The sequence below is a fragment of the Sciurus carolinensis genome, chromosome 6 (genome assembly GCF_902686445.1).
Source record: "Sciurus carolinensis chromosome 6, mSciCar1.2, whole genome shotgun sequence".
In the NCBI taxonomy this organism is placed as follows: domain Eukaryota; kingdom Metazoa; phylum Chordata; class Mammalia; order Rodentia; family Sciuridae; genus Sciurus; species Sciurus carolinensis.
Window position 1 is genome coordinate 157543525 of NC_062218.1, and position 22269 is coordinate 157565793.

Here is a 22269-nt window from a genome sequence, read left to right on the forward strand (position 1 = left end):
TGCCTAGAGAAATCCATCCATTGTCCTCGCTTTGGCCAGAATGTTAATTTCAGAGTCAGTGCCAGTTAGAAAATTGCAGCGCGTACAATTAAACTGGTTCTGCCTGTGTCTTCTGCCATCTTCATAAATTATTCACATCAGCCAGCATTTAATATGCCTTCCCACTTCACACCCTCTCCCTGACTCTTCTCCTCTTTTTCATTTACAGCTGTGGAACAACTATTTTCATCTGGCGGTCGCTTTTATCACTCAGGATTCTCTGCAGCTGGAGCAGTTCTCACACGCCAAGTATAACAAAATCCTGAATAAGTAGGTTGCATGACTGGATCTCCTTGAGGGGGAGGGGACTGCGAGACACTCTGAGACGGGGCCTGAAGCAGACATCTTTTTTCCTCCTAGGTACGGGGACATGAGACGGCTCATTGGCTTCTCCATCCGTGATATGTGGTACAAGCTTGGTGAGTAGGCACGCACGTCCAACTCCTTCCTGAGACCATCTGCTAGCTGGCCACAGGGCCTTCAGCAGGAAGAGACAGGCATCACGATGTACACCGTGCATACCCTCGGTCCTTAACGTCTAATTGTACACAGAAGAGGGAGGGCGCCCATCCTCCACCCCGCCACCCAAGCAGATGTGGATCTGCTTCTGCTCAATGCTCCTGAGGGGACATGAAGTCAAACTGGAAATTATAAGAGGGAGGAAGGCCCAAGACTACTGTGGGAACTCACCTCCTCGTGCATCACAGAATGCTTGTTGCTGGTTGCTGGGCTGGTCCGCATCCTGCATCCTGTTCTGTGATGTGGTCCACAAAATACTCTCTAACCTCATGGGGAAGAATTGGTTCTCAGGAAGGTGAGAGGGTCTTCTGAGCTGATGGGTGACACCCAGAAGTTGCCCCACACCCAAGTGAGCAGAAATCATGTGTGATTACCTGAGTGAAGCCCATGGAAGAAGAATGGAACCAAGGAGACATTTACTGAAAATCTAAGTGAGGCCTATGCTAAGGAGATTTTATTCCATCTTCATATCACCTCCTGCAAGACAGAAACTCTCCCCCTCCTTCCGTCAGTCAGGAAACAGAGAGAGGGAACTAACTTGCTTGAGACCCAACAGCAGACATCTCAGAGCATGGATTTTCTCCAGTGAGGACGGGCCCCATCAACCTTGCCCATAGCAGGAATCCTGCCTCATAAACATGTTCTGGACGGTGGGTGGGTGAATGAACAGCAAGGAGAATGAGGGTTTCTACTTCTTATTTTTGGGGCTTCCTTCTTGACTCTTGGATGCTTAACTGCTCTGTCCTGGACTTGGCTGTGGACCCTTCTCAGTGAAGGCATTTATAGGGGCTGTGCCCACTTCTTCATTACCACCCTATTCTTTGCTTGCACAAGTCTTAGCGACTGCCAATCCCCACTGGATTTTCTGGACAGCCATTGCTTGCCCTTTCTAGCAAGGTGCATCTTCTGGGAGAGGGCAGGGACGAGCAGCACAGCGGCTAGACCATCAACCTGTGTCCTGTGGTTGCTGGTAGCCTCAGTCTCCAGCAAAGACCAGGCAATGACAGGAAGGCTGTGGGTTGGTTCACAAAGTCCGAGGCGGAGCTGAGGACCCAGGCCCAGAACAGACTGCCACATCTCTGCCTGGGGCCTTGCCCTGTCGTGTGCAAGCTATGAGGTCTCAAGCAGTGGGACTTAGCGTCCCCAGGGGAAATAGCACCTTCCCATGGGGTGCTTATGAGGGACACACGGACAAAACCTGGGTCAAGCGAAGCCCTGGAGGCCACTGCACCCTCGTTGGACGGTGTCCCTATTTTCACCCTGCCCCCATCAGGACAGGAGCAGGGTTTGGTGTTCTGGCTCCTTCATCATGAAGCTGACCTCTTTCACGAAGGCCAGCAGGGCCCACCAGTAGTGAAGGCAGGCCAGGCGGAACCTCAGGGATGCTGCACAGTAAGTGCTGTCCAGGTTTGCGGCAGGGTTATTCTCTGTGAGCCGCCTGCCTGGCCTCTGCCCTCCACGGCGCCAGCAGCACTCTCCCTAGTCGTGATGGCCAACGACATCTCCAGACGTTGACAAATGTCCCCTGGAGAGAGGGTTACCATCTCTGCCCTGTTTTTCTAGAAAAGCATCTTACTGGTTTTTTTTTGCTTCTCCACTTTAGATAAGGACAGAGGCGTAAGAACTCACTTACGCTTCATTTACTTTTTCTTTGCAGTAAGGGGGTAAAGCCTAGTGTAAGTGTGGACTTACACATGGGAAAGAGCGAGGGGCTGGGGCGGAGAGCAGACCTGCTCCTGTGGAAAGGGACAGTCACTCTCCCTCTCCAGCCAATGGCTGTCCTACTGGAACATTAGCCTGTCATTGTCACATCTTCCAGTTTTTCAAAACAAGCCAGAAAACTGGATCTTTTCATGCATTTTGCAATTTATGAATATTAATGATAACTAATTGAAAGTTTTCAAAACATTGCACGTGCCCAACAAAAGGAGGGGGCCCAGATTCAGTTCATCAGAGAGCTTTGCTTTACAACAGAGGCCAGCTCGGGCTGCGGTGGGCCTCTTCCTGGCTCCACGCGCAGACCTTGCCCAAACTGCGACACAGGGTCTCCAGTCGTCCCGCACACCTGCTCTTTTCTGAATGTCCTTCGCTGCATTGTTTTGCACACTGAAGATTTTATTTAGCTATAGATTATGTTTTGGCAGACATTCCTGCACTACCAATTATGCTGATGAATGAAAAGATGTTACCAAATATTCTACCTGCTTAGAATCACAGAGCACCAGAGCTAGCAGGGCTCTGTAGAGATCATATTGTCTGGCATTCTTCAAACATTTATTTTTAGCTGAGGGCCAATAAAAAAAATTCATGCTTAATAAGTAAATTGGATGGAAGTAGAGCTATTCTAATTAAAGTGAGCTGGGGGCTCAGAGGCTATTATAATGGGCTGTTCTGAGCTCCTGACGTGGACCCCTGAGGTTTTCAGGGAAATCCTGAAGCATGGCAGAGAATGGCTGGAAACTAATGGTCTGGTCCAACCCACCATTTTATCACTGAAGAAACTGAGGCCCAGAGAAGAGAAAGGGTTTGTCCAAGGTCATTTTGTGGATTCAAGGCAGAAGCACACTGGCCAGAGCAATTGCTCTAGAACATCACAAACTCCTCACTGCTCACAAATACCCACAGGATGATGAATGCAGTTAAAAGACATGTCTGCCAGGCTTGGGGGCCTGCAAGAAAGAGGTGTTCATTGTGGCTGCTAATCAGGGAGGTGTTTTTTGGGAGGGTAAGGGGTCACTGGAGAGTCAGGTTGGAAGGACCTGGCCAGAGCCACTCTGAGAGTCAGGGCAGGTGGCATGGCCTCTGGCATCACCTGTGGGATGCTCTGTTTCTGCTTCGTTCCTTGGATGACCTCTTGATGTTCCCACCAAGCCTACATCCATGGAGGCTTGCCGAGTTTCCCAGAGGAATATCCAGGATGATGTTCCGGGAAGAAGGACTTGCGGGCAGAATCCAAACAAAGATGTCCCTGCAAAAAACAAGAAATGAAGGCTGCTATGCGGAAGGGCCACCCCCTCAGCTCTTGGCCAGGCTCCGGGGGAAGAAGCCGCTTCAGGTGGTTTCCCTGGCTCCCCAACCTTCTGCACCTCAGTGGCAGGGCTGCCCAGCCTCCCCCATTGCAAACCCACCCTATGCTCCACGGGACACTGGAGCAAGCAAGCTCATGCTAATGAGATTAACATGAAGATCCACACCAGGACTGAGCACTGTGTGCATTAGGGACCGACGTGGTGAGGCCACTATGTTGGGTAATGATAGGTTCTAAAATGCAGTTCATGGAATGTCCAAGACAGAGTGACACTGGGAAGCAGGCTGTGACTAGGCTCTGCTGATTGCCTGTGCAGCAGCTATTCTCTTCTTCCTGGCTAACTGGACCCTGATTATCTTTTCCAGGATTCCAACGTGCTCAGTTAACAATGTCTTGTAATAGGGGGTGGTCATGTGACCCAGATCAGTCCCAGGAGAATCAACAGATACACACTTTTTGAGAATTCAGCAGAGCACTTTTTTTTTTTTTTTATCAATTAAAAAAAGAGAGAGATGGGAAGGGGACAGATTCAGTGACTCTCTTTGCATTAGCTGTGACAGTCATTGATGTGACAAAATTCCTGAGAAAAACAATGGAGCAAAGATTTATTTTGACTCATAGTGTCAGAAGTTTCAGTCCCTGGTCCACTGGCTTCATTGCTTCGGGCCTGAGGTGAGGGAGAACATCATGGTGGTGGGGACATGTGGCAGAGGAGGTACTTACTCCATGGTGGCCAGGAAGCAGAGGGGGAGGGGAAGGAGGGAAGAGAGGAAAGTGGAGAGGGGCTGAGCACAAAATCTAGTCCCCAAGGGCCTGCCCCCAAAGATCCACACCCTTCACCTAGGCCCAACTTCTACATTTTCAACCATGTCTCAATAATGCCATCAAATCATGAATCATCAGTGGATCAGGTCGCTGGTGAGGTCAAAGCCCTCATGATACAATCACTTCCCAAAGCTCCACCTCGGAGGTTGCTGCCCTGGGAACAGGCCTTCACCAGATGAGCCTTGTTCCAGATTCAAACCACAACACCAACGCCTCTGTCACCTGTAGTCCTTCCGCCTCTTTCTTACTGAAAATGACAAGGTGCCTGGGGAAGCAGCGTGCATCTTGAAGGCATGAGGACAAACGTGACTTGCCAGGGAGAGGCAGCATCTCTGCACTGACCCCCCTCCAACTTCTTGTTGAGGAAGAAGATTGAAGCTTCGGTTGAGCCAAGGAGGTCCCATCTCTGTTCCACCCCTGGTGGACACCTCCTCCCATGCAGCCCCCTGATTTTATGGGTGAAGCTGCCAAGCAAGGACTAGAGAAGCACAGGGACACACCCAAGGTCAACAGCAAGTCGGTGCCTGGATAGACTCTGAAAAAACCTGTCTCTTGACCCCCAAGTCCAGTGTTCTTAAGAATAATTTTTTTCCAAGGAGTATGCAAATTATTTTCAAAGGGTGTGAAATACACAACTAACTATGTTTTCTGAAGACTCCAGGTAATGAGTAAACCATATGCATGTTGGTTTTTTAAATTTTGTTTTAATGCCAGAAGCAATCAGAGCAACAGCATCGTGATCATCAACACCATCATCTTCTTCTCATCAGGAAAGACTTGGGCAAGCCTGTGATTGTAAGATAGCTAATTGCAAGACTCTAATCTCAGGCTTGAAGATTATTTAACGTTTTCCCAGGGATAGTCTAGACGTACTTGTGTGTGTGTGTGTGCACGTGGGTGCATGTGCTGCCGTTTGGGGAGAGAGGGTGTGGGCAGGGAGATCGTGGTGGGGGGACACCATGCTGTCGAGGACTCAGCCACTAAAGGGTTAACGCCATTTGTATTTTTGGATCCTGAGACAATGCCAAATGCCATGTGCTTTTCCCAATAGTGTGGCATCATGACATTTGATTTCTGCTGAGCACAAAGCAACACACATTTTGCTACGATGACTTTGCACTTCACCCTCCCACATTCACTTGGTTTAACACCAGGCTGCTGTGTTAATAGTTGTCATGGGGAAGACAAACACATCCCAGCAGCCACATGTGGCCACCTGTGTGGGGAGGCCACCCCTGATAGTCCTGGGAGAGCAGCTGGGCTACTCCTTCTTAGGCATCTGTGGAGTGCCCAGCTTGGTGCTGAGCTCCAGGGGATGGTGCAGGTGGGTGAAGAATCAGACATGGCTCATGACCTGCAGGGGGAACCGAGCTAGGAATATGCTTTTAATAGAGAGTTGTGTAGTGGAGACTCTGCAGATCAGGGACCACCGAAGGAAATGGCTCCTGAATTAGGCACCAAAAGGCAGTCCATGTTAGGACCGATGGGGAAGGGAAAGGCAGATAGTCCAGTCTCAGCAAGCATGCCCTAGGGCTGCAGGAGAAGCTGTGAGAAGAAATATGAAATGGGATTAGAGAGAGCCCCCATCCGTTCATTTATTTATTCACTTAACAGCAAGTATTGAGCAGTATTGTAGACAGAATAACAACTCCCCAAAGACGTCTGCATCCTACCCCAAGGACCTGTGGGCCATGTTACCTTATGTGGCAAAGGAGACTTTTCAGTGTGATTGAGCTAAGGACCTTGAAGATGGAGAGATGGTCTTGGACTATCCAAGTGGGGTCCTCATACTTGCAAGAGGAGGTGGGAGGATCAGAGACGTTTGAGGAAGTCTCCAGTCAGTTCTGCGTGGCGGGGTTCTGAGCCATAGCAGAAAGGAGCCTCTACTAGCTTGGAAGTGGAGGGAAGCAGATTCTTTCTTAGAAGAATCTGGAACTCAGACTACTGTTACTCAGGAATATCAGACAATTAATTCATTCTGCTTGAAGTCACTAAGTCGTAGTGACTTATGACCTCAGCAACTGTACACCAGCACAGGTGTCTTCTAATTGCTGGCCTCAGTGCCAGTGACTGTCGTCAGAAATGAAGATGAGTTAGTGACCCAGTCCTGGTCTTGTGGACTGGGGACCATTGCAGTGAAAAATTTGCATACTACTTGCAGAGTTATTTAATTATGGTCACAAAGATGAAATAACCATAGAGCAGAAACTTGGGGTGCTCGAGAGTCTGTAAAGGACTCTTGCCTGGTGAGTGAGTCACAGACCATCCATGCAGACAAGCCAGGGACCCTGAGCTCTGAGCAGCGGTGTCCTATAGAAACAGAATGGGAGCCATGTGCCTAATTTTAAATGTCTCAGTGTCCACATTAAAAGAATTTTAAAAAGGAATGTGGAAATTAACTAACAATACTGATGCTCTTTGACTTACCGTGAGATTATGACCCAGTAAAGTCATGGCAAGTTGAAAAATATTTTAAGTGGAAAGTGCATTTCACACACCTAACCCACTGAGCATCCTAGCTCAGCAACAGAGCTCACTGCAGAGCATCAGTTGTTTCCTGTTTCACTTTTGGACCGTCATGAAGTCTAAAATCCTAAGTCAAGCCATCCTGTTGGTATTTTATTTAAGCATGTATCACCAAGTATTATCATTTCAACATGTCATCAATACAGAACATTCTTCAGATTTTAAAAGTCCATTCTTTGAAATCCGGTGGATTTTCTTTTCACAGAATCACATTTCATTTGGCTTAGCTGCGTTTGAAGAACTCAGAGCCCAAGGGCCAGTAGCCTCCAGTTGAATAGCACCACTTCGGAGAATGTGTAGGGTTCCCTTGCAGGGGCAGAGGTGGGCAGGGTTCAGAGTGGGAGGGGGCGAGGACAGAAGACTGGAGCTTGGGGGCGGGGGGCATATGTGAAGAACCAGGGGCAGGAGCAGGTGCACTGGAGGCACAGGAGGCAAGAGATGGTGGGAAAGCAGGCCAGGAGGGTATGGAGAGGGGGCGTAGGACAACACAGGTCCGCAGGCCTCGAGCCCACGAGCAATGGGAGCTGAGGAAAGGTTTTAAGCTGTGGGTCAACAAGGTCAAGTTGAGCCTTTTAAAAGATCTTTGAGGACAGACTAGAGAGCATTTTAACGGGATAGAGAAGACAGGAGAGGACCATAAATGTCAGAAATGGTAGGAGAAGGCAGATCCGTCCTGACCTTCTCCCCAAGTCAACCCTTTGTTCTAAAGGTGACCAATAAACTGATCCGCTTGCAAAGTCCCATGGAAAGCCCGCGAGCTCATGAGGTTGGATGGGGTCTTTTTATATTATTTTCTCCAGAATGATGCATAGGGCTGAGCCCCAAGTGTTCCTTAGCCGCAGCCACAGCATGAGTCCCCTGATGTGCCACCCTTGGGAGCCTTCTGCTCTTCTAACCTTCCCGGTGATTCTGCAGGCAGATGTGATTGTTCTCTCCATGTTACAGATGAGATCATAGAGGTTTGGGGAAGGCGAGAGACCACAGTGGGCCTGACCCAGGTGTCAAGCTCAGAGATTCTTCAGGGGCCAGGCCTGTCCTGAAAAAGAAGTGCCTGCCTCAGAGCACGCCAGGTGGGGGCTTTCCAGGCCTGAGTCCGAGAACAGAGACCTGGGTTCTCTCTGCCCCTTTGAACTGAATGAGTGATTCTTTTTTCCCTGACCTGCCCAGCTTTATTTCTGAGTCCTCTGGAGGCCTACTGGACTCTGAGATCCAGGAGATTTCCCTTTCCTTGTCCTTGCTCATGTCAGGGTCCATACCAGCTTTAGAGGGCCTTGTAGTCTCAGCCAGAGTGCCCCTTCTGTCCCACATCAGCCTCACTGGGTCAGTGACCTGCCTAACTTCAAGAGGTCATTGGACAGATTAGAAACAAGGCTAGGGATCGATGGAACTGTTTCCCAACCACATGGTGGGGCTCTCTTCTGCACTCATCCCTTCAGATCTTTCCTGAAGCCCATGAGCCTTGGCATTTGGATTTATCTGCTGGCTTAATGACTCTTTATAAGTATTTCCTATTTCATATCTGTTCTAAGTGAGATTCAGCTTCCATTATGTGGAAAAGATCCTCAAGTCAATTCCCCCTCTTGCTCTTTTTTGAATATAACAGTAGGTATGTTTCTTGAATGAGAATTTTTTTCCCAGATGAGTTTGTATTTAATTAGTCATGTATTGTTCTGTGTATCTGTGTGGGGGGGATGCATCTGTGTATGTAAAACATGCATACACACCTGTGCACACATTCAGTTTACTTGAACACAAAATTCAATGTGCTGAAACTCATATATATATATGTACACATATAAAGGAACGAAATTTCTTAGGGGGTATTGTAAGGACCACTGAGATCACACTGTTTTTAAGGATTCACAACTGTCTTTCTCCTCTTTCCCTGTTCTGTCAAATATTGCCTCAACAGACTATAAAGAATGCAGGTCAAAAGGATCTCAGAAATCCCCTATCCACAGCATGTCTGCCCTTTATTTTAAACCATCTTAAATTTATCCTTATCATACCTAACGCCGCCAGTATTCTAAAGGCCTTTGTTGCATAAGCAATTTCTCCATTCCGTGGTGACTTATCTGACAATTTCCCATTTACCTTCTACCTATTATTGCACTCGACTTTGAATTTCAAAACCCCAGTGTGGTTTGAAAAAGACTTAAAGGATCTGGAAGGATGGAATCAGAAACCTAGATTAGCAATTACTAGAAACCTGCCAGAAAGTAGGATTTTTTTTTTTTTCCTATTTGGGCCAAAATGAAGACTTAAGGCTCAAGTGTAATCTAAACGCATCGTATAATGAAGCTGAAATCCCAGAAAGGTGTCTTTTATATTTCACTCAACTCTGCCTGACGTCACCATTTTGTTCTCACAACAGAACGATGCCTTGTGACTGGGATTCTGGGGAACTACTTCAGCGTGATTCCTCACTTAGGCTGAATGCAAATTCACTTTCTCTCTGCCTTTCCTCCTGGCTTCCTTCCTCTGCTTTGATCCAGAGGAACCATGCCAGGCTATGCACCCTACCACCTGAGCTGCTGCACCCCAGGAGCCCTCTGCCTGAGGCGCGGACTGCAGGTGTTCATCCTGACAGTGGAGAAGACCAGGGCGGGTTCCTTGGGCTGTGGAAATCTGGAGGAAAGGCAACTGCAGATGCCATGTTCAGAGCCGACCTCAGTGGCAGGGTTGCTGGAATGCGCCTGCCCTCGTCCCCAGGGAATCTCCATGGGTCCCATCGGGTCCTCCTGATTCCTCATTGCTGCCACTCCTGGTGTGTGTGCTGGGGTGTCTGCTCGGTCCTGCTGAACGAGGCTGCCCCTTGTGGTTCATTCTGACCCAATATCACAATGCTAATAGCCAACACTATACCCAGTATGTCACATGCCAAGCTCTGACCTGGTTGCTCAGTAAATAACAATTTGCTTATTCTTAAAAACAATCCTATAACTATTATTATTATTATTATTATTATTATTATCCCAAGTTACAGATGAGGACATTGAGGCCCCAAAAGGTGAGCCAAACTCGCCCAACATTACTCAGCTAGTTGACGGTGGGTTAATATACAAATTCAGGCAGTCTCACTCTGGAATTGTGTCCTTAATCACTGGCCCACACCACCCCTGCCACTGGGTGCTGACGTCCCCAGGTTCAGTGCTGGGTGCATATCTCCACACAATCTCCTTGACGGCGGGCACTGCTTCTGCATTTTTTAGGAGATGCATATCCAAGTCACAGAGCCAGTGAGCAGAGGAGCTAGACAATGTGCTTCCTCCCGGGACGGACACCGATGGAGCTGCTGTCATGTCCTGTGCTCCATGGTGCTGATACAGTGATGAGATCGGCGGGGCTTCTCCCTTCAGGAAGCTCTCCACTGGGGAGGCAGGGGTCAACCCAAAGACTCCCAGCGTCAAGGCATCCTTTCAAAGCTGGGTGAAGATGAGGAGGCAGAGCAGGACTCTGGTCCAGCTGTGGCTGCAGCGTGAGAGGCCGGAGCATCTGAGCTAGGATGGACATGCCCGTGGGGGCAGCTGCAGTGCAGAAGGGGGAGCCGGGAGCAGGCAGGGCACAGCCTTCTCAAGAGAGGGGCCTGTGGGGAGGAAGCAGGTGACTTTGTGACACTGGGGACAGTGCGGCAGAGTGCGGACAGCAGGGTGAGGGGCCACCAAGGACACCTTGAAAGGAGCAGGAGGAACAGGAGTGTGGTCCATCCGACTACGGTGATACTTTAACCCCCACTGTCCCACTGACCAGGCCGTTCTAGCAGGTTCTTGGCAGCAAGTTTGATTTTCTTGTTTCACGGGGCCATTGGTAAAAAGCACGTTTTTCCCAGACCTCAGAAACGTGGCTTGTGATGCAGACAGACATAATTCCAATTATCCCCGTGCCTCACTGCCACTTAGAACTTCAACCAGGGAGGGCCATGTTCGTGGAGGAGATAATGCGGGCGAGAGGCCTAGCCAACAGGGAGGCCTGCCACACACCTGCGTCGTTAGCCTTCCTAATGGGCTCGTTTTGGACGGTGCCCACGCCTCTCTCAGCACGTACACATGTAAAGCACTCAAGGCGGTGCCAGGCTCCGGGTGAGCGACGGCGCTGGTGGTGACTCTGGCTTGCATGTTTGGCTTCCTTTCTTCCTGTCCCCGGGCTTCAGAGGACCTGCGCACCATGCAAACGTTTTATGTGCCTATGTCCCCCTTCTCTTTCAGGCCAGAACAAAATCTGCTTCATCCCGGGCATGGTAGGACCTATATTAGAGATGACACTTATCCCCGAGCCTGAGCTCCGCAAAGCCACCATACCAATCTTCTTCGACATGATGCTGTGTGAATATCAAAGGAGCGGGGATTTCAAAAAGGTAAAAAATGAGTCCGGAAACTCTCGCCAGCGTCCCTAATCCCCAGCCCATTTCCTCATAATGATACCCTGGTTCCATCTGCCTGAACTTCGTTCAGAGGCTCCGCGGCAGGACAGGGACACTCATTCATGTGCCCAGAATGAGCCGACATATCAGATTTGGTCAGGGCTCCATCACGCTGTTCTGCCTGAGGCCAAGATGAAAATGCGCTCTCTCGCTGTGGATCTCTCAGTCCTTCTCCAGGGTATTAGAACCCTGCTGTCCCACCTCTGGCCCCGCCCACCCCCATCTCACCTGCGCCCTTGTCTGGCGCTTCATCTTCCTGATGACTTTGAAGATCTACATTATCTGAGTGTAACCAACCCTGCCAGCCAGGGGTCACACTCAGCCCTGCATCAAAGTGGACAGCAAACGGAGTTAGAGGCACGTCCCTTGGAAGGCACCTGTCATGCACAGGGACAGGAAGGAGTCAGAGCCTCTGTAAAACGCCAGGCCTGTGATTTTCATTGGCAATCAGATCTCCTGAAGAAATGGGGCCGCTACATCTGGGCCCGCTCACTCCAGGGGCTCTGGTCAAGGAAGATAGCCCCGGTTTCCACAGTGGGTGCCTGCGCCCTGGTCCATTTCGCTCCACGTAGGAAGGTGGCCCCTAGGTCGCAGCAAGGAGACCCCAGCGCTTCCCTCCCACTCTGCCCACCTTCTGACCTGGTTCACCCCCAGCTCGCTCCTCCCACTGGCGTTTCTGCCTCTCCCTACCACATCCTGCCACCACATAATTCTCCTTATACCACATTCTTCTAAGGCAGCAGATTCCAAACTGCCCCCCTCCGCCCCGCCAGGATGCTTTCTTTTGATTTTCTAATCCCTACTGCTGGGAGTCCAGGCCCGCTGGCCAGGGTTTCTGCGTCCCCCTGCTCTGGCTTCCGTGCTGAAGCCGTCAGCTCTTTCCTGTGCTCTGGCTGCTTCTCACCCATTCCCCCGACTGCTTGGTGCTACCTGGGTGTGTCCTTCTTCCCAAGTTCCTTCCTGTTACTTCTCCACATGTTCTCAAGGCTGCCTGCCCACACCTCCAGGGCTGCAGAGCCCATCCCGAGTGCCATGTCCTTTAAGAGAGCTCTGCTCCGGATTCAAGTCACTTATCCGGCGTAGATCACGTATTGCACACTGCCTAACCATGCACTGGTGTCTTCCTGGGCCTCACCTCCTGAGAAGATGAGGGTGAGAACAGGGGCTGACGTTGGTTGGCAGGTGTCAGGCTCGATGAGTGCTTTCCACACCTTACCTCCCGTAGCCTTTGTTACTACAACTCCATCTTGAAGGTGAGAAGCACGGTGAGGCTTGGAGAGGTGAGATCATTTGCCCAAAGTCACACATTTAGACAGTGGCAGAGCGGAGGCTAACAGAGAGATCACCTGATGCCCAGGTCCTGCTGCCGCCACTGCACCATCACATCCAGCCTCCAGTATGGTCACAGTCCATGTCGCCTGAAGGAATAGGCACCATCCTCTGGGCCAGTGCTTTCTCAAATGTGCTCCATGGAGCTCAGTCCAACAAGGTGCTCCAGAGAAGAGAGTTCAGGGAAAACACCTCTGGGTACCACTGAGCGTCCTAACCCCTCTTGGAGATTCCCAGTGCGTGCCCACACCCTCAGGAACTGAGACACTCTGTAGCAAAGGAACCTGTTTAATTTCTCAAACTTATGTGTGCAAGATATATTCTATTGTCTCCCCCTTCTTCCAATCCACTCTAGAGACTGCTGTTCTAAGAGGGATGTGACTAGTTTGCTGCAACCCTTACTCTGTGAGAAAGCTCTTCCCCTTGGGGATTAGAAGGAGCTCTCTAGACCCAGAGAGGCCAGTGAGCAGCTGCCCCTTCTGCAAGGAGCCCCAGAAGAAATCAGGCTGAGGAGTTCGGAGGGAGGAAGAGGCCATATTGACCAGTTGGGTTGCAGAGTGGGAGGCAACAGCTTGAACTGAGTGTTTGAAACGAGACCTGTTCCCTGCCTGCAGGGAGGCCTAGCCAACATTTGCCAGTCTTGTGTCTTCAGAGGCTTGCTTCTGGGCTGACTTCCCTTCTCTGGAAGATTCCGGCGCCATGGCTTTCTCAGGATGTACTGTCCACCTGTCTTCTGTTTATGAGGTCATCCTTGGGCTCCTCACTCCAGGAATGTTTTCATTGTAACCATGTTCCCCAGGTGCTTCAATTCCCTGCTCTCTTATCAAAAGAGACAGAGCGATCAGACTGACTAATGGAGCAGTTGCCCAGGTAAAAAGCAGGTGGGTGCTGGTGGGTGCTCAGCGGTGAGATGAGCGAGCCCCGCCACGTGACTTTAGGCTCAAAGTAAGCCATCCTGAAAGCTGTCCCCAGGAAAGGGGGTGGGCAAGGCCCTGATGATCGCCCAACAGCCCTGATGACCAGAACCAGAGTGGACCCCAGATCTGGGGACTGGAATGCAGCAGGCTTCATGTGCAAACTGGCCTTAGTACGTCATCTAAGAACTGGGTGCCTGAATATGACACAGCTGTCCTTTGAAAACTCAAACAATTTTTAACGGAAATAGCAGATCCAAGAGGAAAACTTAGCAGGCCCTCTGTTCCAACTCTCACTAGTCTCTCGAGGCCCTAGACCAACTTGCTGCAGTGCTGTGGCTCGCATGCCCTTGGGTGGTCCCTTTCTTGGGTGGCTTTGCCTAAAGAGTTACTAGACTCCCTCCAGCTCTGACCTCAGTCCTTGGGAAAGACTAGCCTATCTCCTGGGATGTGAGCTTCATCTGCAAGCAAGACAAAGACTTGCTCAAATGGGACGTAATGGACCGGAGCCGGGACAGGAAGGGGCTAGGCGCTGAGTGGCTCAGGGGACTGGGCGCTGGAGAGGAAGAATCGCCGGGGCAATCTCTCTTTCTACTGTGTTTCTTTTGCCACCCCAATGCCAGATGGCTTGTCTCTTCCTGTAAGCTAAATTCCAAAGACAGCTGAGGGGTTCGATGACACCTTCACCTGCCATGGTACACCCCTCCACCTCAGGCCATCTCAAGGTCTCTGGATGTCCCGTGCCTGGTACACTCTATGAGTCCCTTGATGGAAGTGTGGACAAGAGGGCCTTGGGATGACCACTGTGGCCAGGATGTGCCATCATGCTATGCAGGACAAGTGCCATGATGGGACCTCAGCCCTGAGCTCCCAGTGCCTGTCAAGTGCCTGACAGGCACGTGGTGGCACAGTGTCACTGTTCCCAGGGTGAATGAAGTGCTTGGAGCCCCATCCCAGCACACCTCGGGGGAAGACCTCCAGCACAGGGAAGAGCGTTCCAGTGTGTGTTTTATACAGTGTCCTTTTGCACAGAGCCCTACGTGAAGGTGGGAGAGCAAGAGGCCCACGGGAAGTGGCATCAGAAGCTGGGGTTGCCAGCCACTACCTGAGTAATCCCCTGGGGCTGGCGAGACCAGCAGTCTTTCTGGTTAGTTCTTTGAGGAAGGCAGGGATGTAGGCTCTCTGGGTGGCCTTAGTGGGAAGGAGTGGGGTTCCTGAGGAAATGAGGTCATGAAGTGTGGTTAGTTGTGATGCAAATTATAAAGTAAGATTGCATAACAGGACTTTGCAGGTATGGACCCTCAGCAAGCAGGAGATTTTCCAGAAAGAATCAGAATCCGAGAGAGCATCACATAATAATACTGGAACTATAGAAGCTCGTAATTGCTTGTTGAGGGAACTAATAGATGGAGATATCAGTCTGGTGTGGAGTGGGTTGGTGATTGAAATGATTTAGAACCTAATGTAGAAAAGACCAAATCAATTCAATAAATATGTACTCAGCACATACTCTGTACAGACACTCTGTTTTGGAGTCAGACAATGAAATTACTGCTTACAAACTGAAAAAAAATATATATCTATATATAAATATATATATATACATATATGTATATATATATATATATCTCGGCACTAGGGATTGAACCCAGGGGTGCTTAACCACTGAGCCACGTTCCCAGCCCTTTTTATTTTTATTTAGAGACAGGGTCTCACTAAGTTGCTTCAGACCTTGCTAAGTTGCTGAGACTGGCCTTGAACTTGGGATCCCCTCGTCTCAGCCTCCCAAGCTACTGGATTACAGACATGTAGCGCCACACCCAGCTTAAATGGAATAAATTCTGATAAGTTATTTAATATCTCTGAGCCTCAGTTTCCTCAAATGTAAAATCATAATACCTTTACAGGTTCCCAAGCCCAAGCTTTTTGGGAGATGAATCAGAGCAATTAGAGATCAAAGAAAATTAGGACGCTGCTGACTGCCACAGGCCTCCTTCTCATGTGCCCTTATCCTCAGGAGCTTGGGCTCCTAGGGTTCACTCCCTTGTTCTTGATTTGGCTTCTTAAGATTCACCACGGGCCTCTGTGGAATCCGACTTCTGTCAAAGCAACCCATGGATTCCAGGTAACAAATATCACCTGTCAGTGGTGGCATGAGGAGTCAGTGGCGTGATGCAGTCATGAGGCTGTGGATGAAAATGGAATTAATTTGGAGGAACCAAACTGCCTCCGAGGCTCTGCAGAGTGACAGCGTCAGGGTAAGGCCTGTCACTGTGACATGGCCTAGTATGTGTGAGAAAGACTTCCTGTGTTGGGCCTGGGTCTGTCCTAGCTCAAGTTCATCCATCCTCATCCTTTGAGACCCAAGACAAGTCTTTGGCTTCAGTTTCCTCCTTTATAAAACGGGGATACCACCTCTTGTGACTATTGTAAATATTAACTGAGATTATGATGTGCCGATGCTGTGACATCAGGACAAGATGTGACAAGATGATCCACGCTCACTTTTATTGAGCACCTACCATGCACCAAAACCCCACGCTGGACCTTTTACACATTATTTCCCTTTTGCTCCTCATTACAGCTCCTCTATGAAGTGGATGCTGTTTTAAATCTTCATTTAATAGTTGAGGAAACTGACCTTCAGAAAGATTCATTAACTTGTGGGAAAAAATTGTCAAAGCAAAACTTAACACCAAAGCCTGTGGCCATAGCCACTCTAGCACAGCAGCGGTCCCGGGATGCGACTGACAGACTTTGACTCCACCTCACCCACAGGGTGCAACCCTGGCTGGCATCATCTGGCTCTGCCCATTCCCTGGCACCCTGCAATTTCCCTCCCAGCAGACTCTTTTGTGACCCTGACACAAGTGCTTATTTACCACATCCTCTTCTCTGCTCCAAAGAAAAGTTGATCTCCCAGGAGGAACTGCGCCAGCATTTCCCAGTGAACCTCGAAGACAAGAAACAATTTCTGTGTCCTCCCCCAGAGCTGCTTTCCAACAGTGTCATGCAGTAATACCAGTAGCATTAGCAGCGGGGACAAGTCGTGCTAGCACAGTGCATGCTGGAGCTTGCCACTCTGGGGCTTTTCATGTCAAATCACCTGGTTCTCCAATTTCTCCAGGCTACCCCACCTTATTGACAAGGGTTCGACAAGCAATAGCCTGCAGGCCCAAGTCATCTGGCTACCTGTTTGATAAATAAAGTTTTTTTGGATCACAGCCATACCCAGTGTTTCTCTGTGGCTGCTGTTGTGCAGCAGAGTGTAGTTGTGACAGAGTACACATCTTGCATACAAAACCTAAAATACGTACTCTCTGGCCCTTTAAGGAAATATTTTGTTACATGAATCAGGAAACAGGGCTGGGAAGATCTGCTAGTTTTCCCAAGATGGCGGAGGGAATGGAGGAGGGATTCGCTGCCATTCAATGCTCAGCCTAACTGCAAAGCCTGTTCTTAAAGTCCCTCTGCTGATTTCTTTCTGTTCTAGGCATGGCACAGAAGACATCTCAGAACCCAAAGCCCCTGTTATGGTTTAGATATAATGTGTCCCCCAAAAGCTCGTGTGTTAGACATTGTAAGGAAGTTGAGAGGTGAAATGACTGGGTTATGAGAGCCCAAACTTGATCAGTGCATGAATCCCCTTGAATGGATTAACCGGGTGGTAACTGTAGGCAGGAAGGCAGGTGTAGCTGGAGAGGTCAGTTGATGTCTTTGGGGTTTATATTTTGTCCTTGGTGAGCAGGGCAGTCCCTTTCTCTGCTTCCCGGTGTCCATGTCCTAAGCTACTTTCCTCCTCCACAGTCTTCTGCCATGATGTTCTGCCTCCCTGGGGCCCAGGGCAATGGAGCTGGCTGTCTATGGACTGAGACCTGAAACCATGAGTCCAAAATAAACTTTTCTTCCTCTGAAATTGTTCTTGTCAGGTCTTTTGGTCAGTAATGAAAAAAACTGGTGGAAACAGCCACAAGCCTGACATTGGATAGTAACTCACACAAGCCCAGAGCTGGGCAGAGGCGTCCTGTGGAGGCGTGACTCCTCTGCAGGCAGCAGCCCAGACCCTCCCAGATGGGCCCCCACCCCCAGGCCTTGTTCCCATCTCCTCCCCTTCACCCTTCCTGCGTCTCCTGCAGCTGGGCCGCCCTCCTCCACGCCTTTGCTGAGACCATTCCCCAGCTGGAACGTTCTTCCTTCAGCACTTACCACAACACACCCATCTTTCCAGGCCTGATGTATCTGTTTCAGTAAGTCTTCTCCAAATGTGGCGGCTCACAGAAAATGCCCTCACACTTGTGCTGTATCAGCATAAGCCTTCCGGTCTCTTCTATGGACCCTTCGCCCACAGAAGTGAGGAATGGCGGCTTCCCTGGTGAGATGGGGACCCGAGGAATGGTGAATCTGGTCCCTGCCTGTTCATCACCTAAAGACTGTAGCTTGATGGATTCCATCCTTTATGCACTGGAAAGAGCTGCCAAAGGTCTCTGCCATTCGTCTGAGACTTTAGACAAGTCACTTAAACTCAGAGCCTCTACTGCATCTGTAATCGCAACTGACACTTACCAAAGGCTGTGCCAGCCAGGGCTGGCTGCTCTTCATGCATTATCGCCTTTAAAGGTGACCCTTGACCTCAGGCCTCATGGGGTGTTATGAAGACGGAGTGTAAAGAGGCTGAGTTGGGAGCCAGGAGTCCCCAGGGCCTCCCTTGGTCACAGTGACTTTGCCAAGGGTCCTCTTCCCCTTTCCAGCTGCCAGTTTCTTTTTTAATGGTGAGTCAGGGAGAGGGGATGGTGTGATTCAGATGGACCCTCCAGGATGTGATATGGAAACAGCACAAGCCACTTTGATTCACACTCCTATGGAAGAGGCACAGCCTGAGCCTTCAAGATGATGTTAAATAATCCATGAGCCCCACTGAATGAAATGCTTCTTCAAGTTGACTCCAGAGACACAAAACATCCTTTGGCTCCAATGCAGCAGAATTCAGTGGAACTAGAGAACACTTGCTTTCTGCTCATTCACCTACATCTGATCTCTGGCCACTACCCTTGTCACCAGTCCCGACTCAGTGAAGCCTGGCATCTGCTCCATGTCTTACTTGCATTTTCCAGAATTGTTTGCTATTGTTGCAGGTAACAAAACTCTAATTTAGACTGACTGATAATACCCCCCACACACGTATAGAATTTCTATACACCTGCATGTATACTTCAGCTCGTGTAAATGGGGGAACTTCAGGTATGGCTGAATCCAGATGCTCAAAAGTGGTATCAGGCCCCTGTGTCTTAGCACTTCCTCGTCTCTCCTTCCCCTGAAGCAGCGAGATTCACAGGCAGGCTCTTCATCAGCGTCATCTTTGGCAGCCTCAGGCTTGCCAGCTCCACCTTCCAATTGAGCAGAGTCTCTTGCTAAGAGTTCCAACAAAACCTCACACTAATTCTCACTGGGTTGGCCTGTGTCTCTCCCAGCCCTGTGGTCGGGCGTCCACACTTGCCCCAGGGAAGGATCATCAGCCCACCCGACCCCCCGTCCATAGACTGGGATCAGGGCCACGGTGATCACGAACTAGAGAAAGGAAGCTCAGCAGAAACGATAGCTGCTGTGCTTGAAGAAGCAACCATCACATACCTCTGGGCCTTTGCATGTGCTTGGAATTTCCTGTCGCTTTTCATCTTCCTGCAAAATTTCTACCTAACTTTGGCCAACAAGCCCAAATGACATGGTCTGTGAGAAGCCTGCACGCGTGCGTGTGTGCGCACACGTGCACATGCACACCTACTCTATCTCTCTCTCTAGCACTCATCAGCCCTTGCTCCACACCCTCCAGACTCTCCAGGGCAGGCATTGCATCCTGTTCCACTTTGCTTCTCAGATCCCAGCACTAACCCTGGAGATAAGAGACACTCCCTGTGGCTGGGTTATGATTATGAATGGACCCATTTCCGCGCTCAGCCCTCTAATGTTACTGCTGATGCTTTCTCCTCCTCCAGTTTGAAAATGAGATCATCCTCAAGCTGGACCACGAGGTGGAGGGGGGCCGAGGCGACGAGCAGTACGTGCAGCTGCTGGAGTCCATGTGAGTGCTGGCCACACGTGCCAGAGGCCGCGGGTGTCGGGCTCCGGGACCACCTGCCCCGGAGACCAGCCGGGGGCTCAGGGGGGCCGGGAGACTCCTTTGGGGAAGGAACCTCACCTTTCTCCCTGAAGTGGCCATTCCTCTGACGTTGACATAATGGGCCAGATAGAAACTTTGCTGTGTTGAAAAGAAGGAAATGGTCCGTCAATGCCAGAATGTCCACGCCAGGTCTTAACTGTGGAATGATGGTTGCTCTTTTCCTCTGAGTTGTGTGACAGATATCGAGGTGGCCCCTGAGGCTCAGGGAGCAAAAGCAGGGTCCACGGAAGCTGGGACCAGCTAGTGGAAGGGGCAAGCAGGGACCTGAACCTGACTCTGCCGACTTCAGTACTCAGGCCTAGGGCAGGGAGTGTACAGGGCTGTGTCCAGGACCAGTGGCCTTGGAGTCAGTTTTATTGAAATACAATTCACAAGCCATATAATCTACCCAGAATATATGATTCATTGATTTCTAATATTTTCACAGAGCTGTGCACCATCACAATTTTTATTACTTAAAGGAGCACACACCCTTAGCCACACCCTGTCCACACACACACACACACACACACACACACACACGCACGCAAACACGCTCCCCCCTCTCCCTTGGCCCGGTCAACCAGCGCTCTACTCCCTGTCTCTGTGGATTCACCTATTCTGTGTATTCCACATAAATAGAATCAGACAGTATTTTGCCCATCATGACCAACTTCTTTCATGTGGCACAGTGCTTTTCAAGTTCATCCACATAGCATGCATCGGTGCTAAATTTATTTTTACTGTCAAATAAGAATTCACTGTTTACTAATTTTGCCTGCTCACTAATCAGTTGATGAATATTTAGGCCATTTCCACTGTTGACTGTTAATCAGGACTGACTCTGCTGTGAGCATTCATGTGAAAGTTTGGGTTTTGATTTTGGGTTGTTTTTTTTTGGACTCAGGGGTGCTTAACCCCTGAACCACATCCCCAGCCCTTTTATTTTTTCTGTTTTGAGGCAGGGTCTTAAAAAGTTGCTGAGGCTGGCTTTGAACTTATGATCCTCCTGCCTCAGCCTCCCAAGTTGCTGGGATTGCAGGTGTGTGCTTCCGTGTCTGGTCCATGAGCAAGTTTTTGTGTGAACATATGCTAACCATTTTTCCTGGTTTTAGATGTAAGATAGGGAGGAATTGCTCAATATTATGGCAACATAATACTACAGATATTTAACCTTTCCAGATACCACCAACTCTTCCAAAATGGCAGCCCCACATACAGCCCCAACAGCAATGCTGGAGGGCTTCCGTTCCCACGACTGTGTTAATACTTGCCTGTCTTGTTGGTCTTGCTAGTGAGTGTGAAGCAGTACTTCATTGTGGCCTTGATTTGCTTTTCCTAACGTCTAATGATGTGGAGCATCTTGCTAAGTGCTTATTGGCCACTTTGACGTCTTTAGGGAAAGACATTGGATTTGAATCCTGGCTCCCTACTTTGCAGCTGCATGACTTTGGGCAAATCACACAACCTCTGTGGCCTCAGTATCCCCATTTCTAAAATGAGAATAATAAGCTCCTGCAGTTATTTTGAAGACTGAGTAATTATAAAGCATCTGGCACCCAGCAGGTACATGCTTAATAAATGTACTTCAATCCCTCGGCCTGACTCCCAGTTTCTGTCTTTGGCAGCTTGGTAATTGCCCCCTGCCCTGGAAAGGCCTTCTCCCAAGGCTTAGGAATGTGGCCAGACAGCCATTTCCCCCAATTGTGAACTCTCTGGTTTGAGGGATTCTCGGAGAAAGCTCTGGTTTGGAATTCCTTCTCCAGTTCTTTCTGAAGATTTAGCAACAGTAGCGAGCTAAAGGCTTTGCTCTGGGCCCCGCCATGACCCTCCCACCCTACTCAGCCCATCAGAGCCCGGTGGACAGAAGGGAACCCCAGGCAGCAGAGTATCAGCTGGCCCCTGTCCCTTCCTGTCACTGTGCCCGCCCTCCTGAACACCTAGAATACAAACACCATCCACTGGAAGGAGGAGCCACCGTCCGCCCCTTGAGCGAATATTGAGAGTGATCATCCAGGGACAGAAACAGTGCTTTGCCTGAGTCAGTGTTTATCTTTAAGTTCCAAAAAGGAAGATCTAAATATTGACCAGGAGCGGAACCATGTATGTGCCGGCAATTTCCATTTTTATAAGCGGATGGGCTGGGCGGCCGTCTTGACTGTCAGCAGGGTTCTCAAATCCTTCCTGAGTGCTTATTTATAAAAGGAGTCCTTAGAGGTCGGGGAAATTAAAGACAGTTCATTATTTTCCTCCTGAGACAGAGGTGTGAATGATTTTTACACCAAACTAATCAAGCCCAACCCAGGAGCCCAACCTTGCCAGCACACCCAGTGGGGCCGGGTCCTGCCTCCTTCCTTTGACCTCTCTGAGCCTCAGTTTCCCTAACTGTAAACTGGAGTCAGAAACATTAGCCACCTCTGGAAGCTTCTGCTGGGGTTTTATGAGGAGTCGTCTGAAGAGCTTAGCATGGCTGCTATTTTCCTTTCTTCTCGTTTTGGTTTATGAGCATAGTTCC

General features: G+C 49.7%; 1 protein-coding gene across 1 annotated transcript in view; it reads left to right on the forward strand.

Annotated features, from left to right (window-relative positions):
* Positions 1 to 22269, forward strand: part of Dock2 (dedicator of cytokinesis 2) — a 407762-nt gene that overhangs the window by 325007 nt on the left and 60486 nt on the right. Inside the window, exons 31-34 of the mRNA XM_047555786.1 lie at positions 209 to 309; positions 400 to 458; positions 11143 to 11291; positions 19591 to 19676. Of these exons, the coding sequence (XP_047411742.1) occupies positions 209 to 309; positions 400 to 458; positions 11143 to 11291; positions 19591 to 19676 (395 nt within the window). The remainder of the gene's footprint in view (positions 1 to 208; positions 310 to 399; positions 459 to 11142; positions 11292 to 19590; positions 19677 to 22269) is intronic.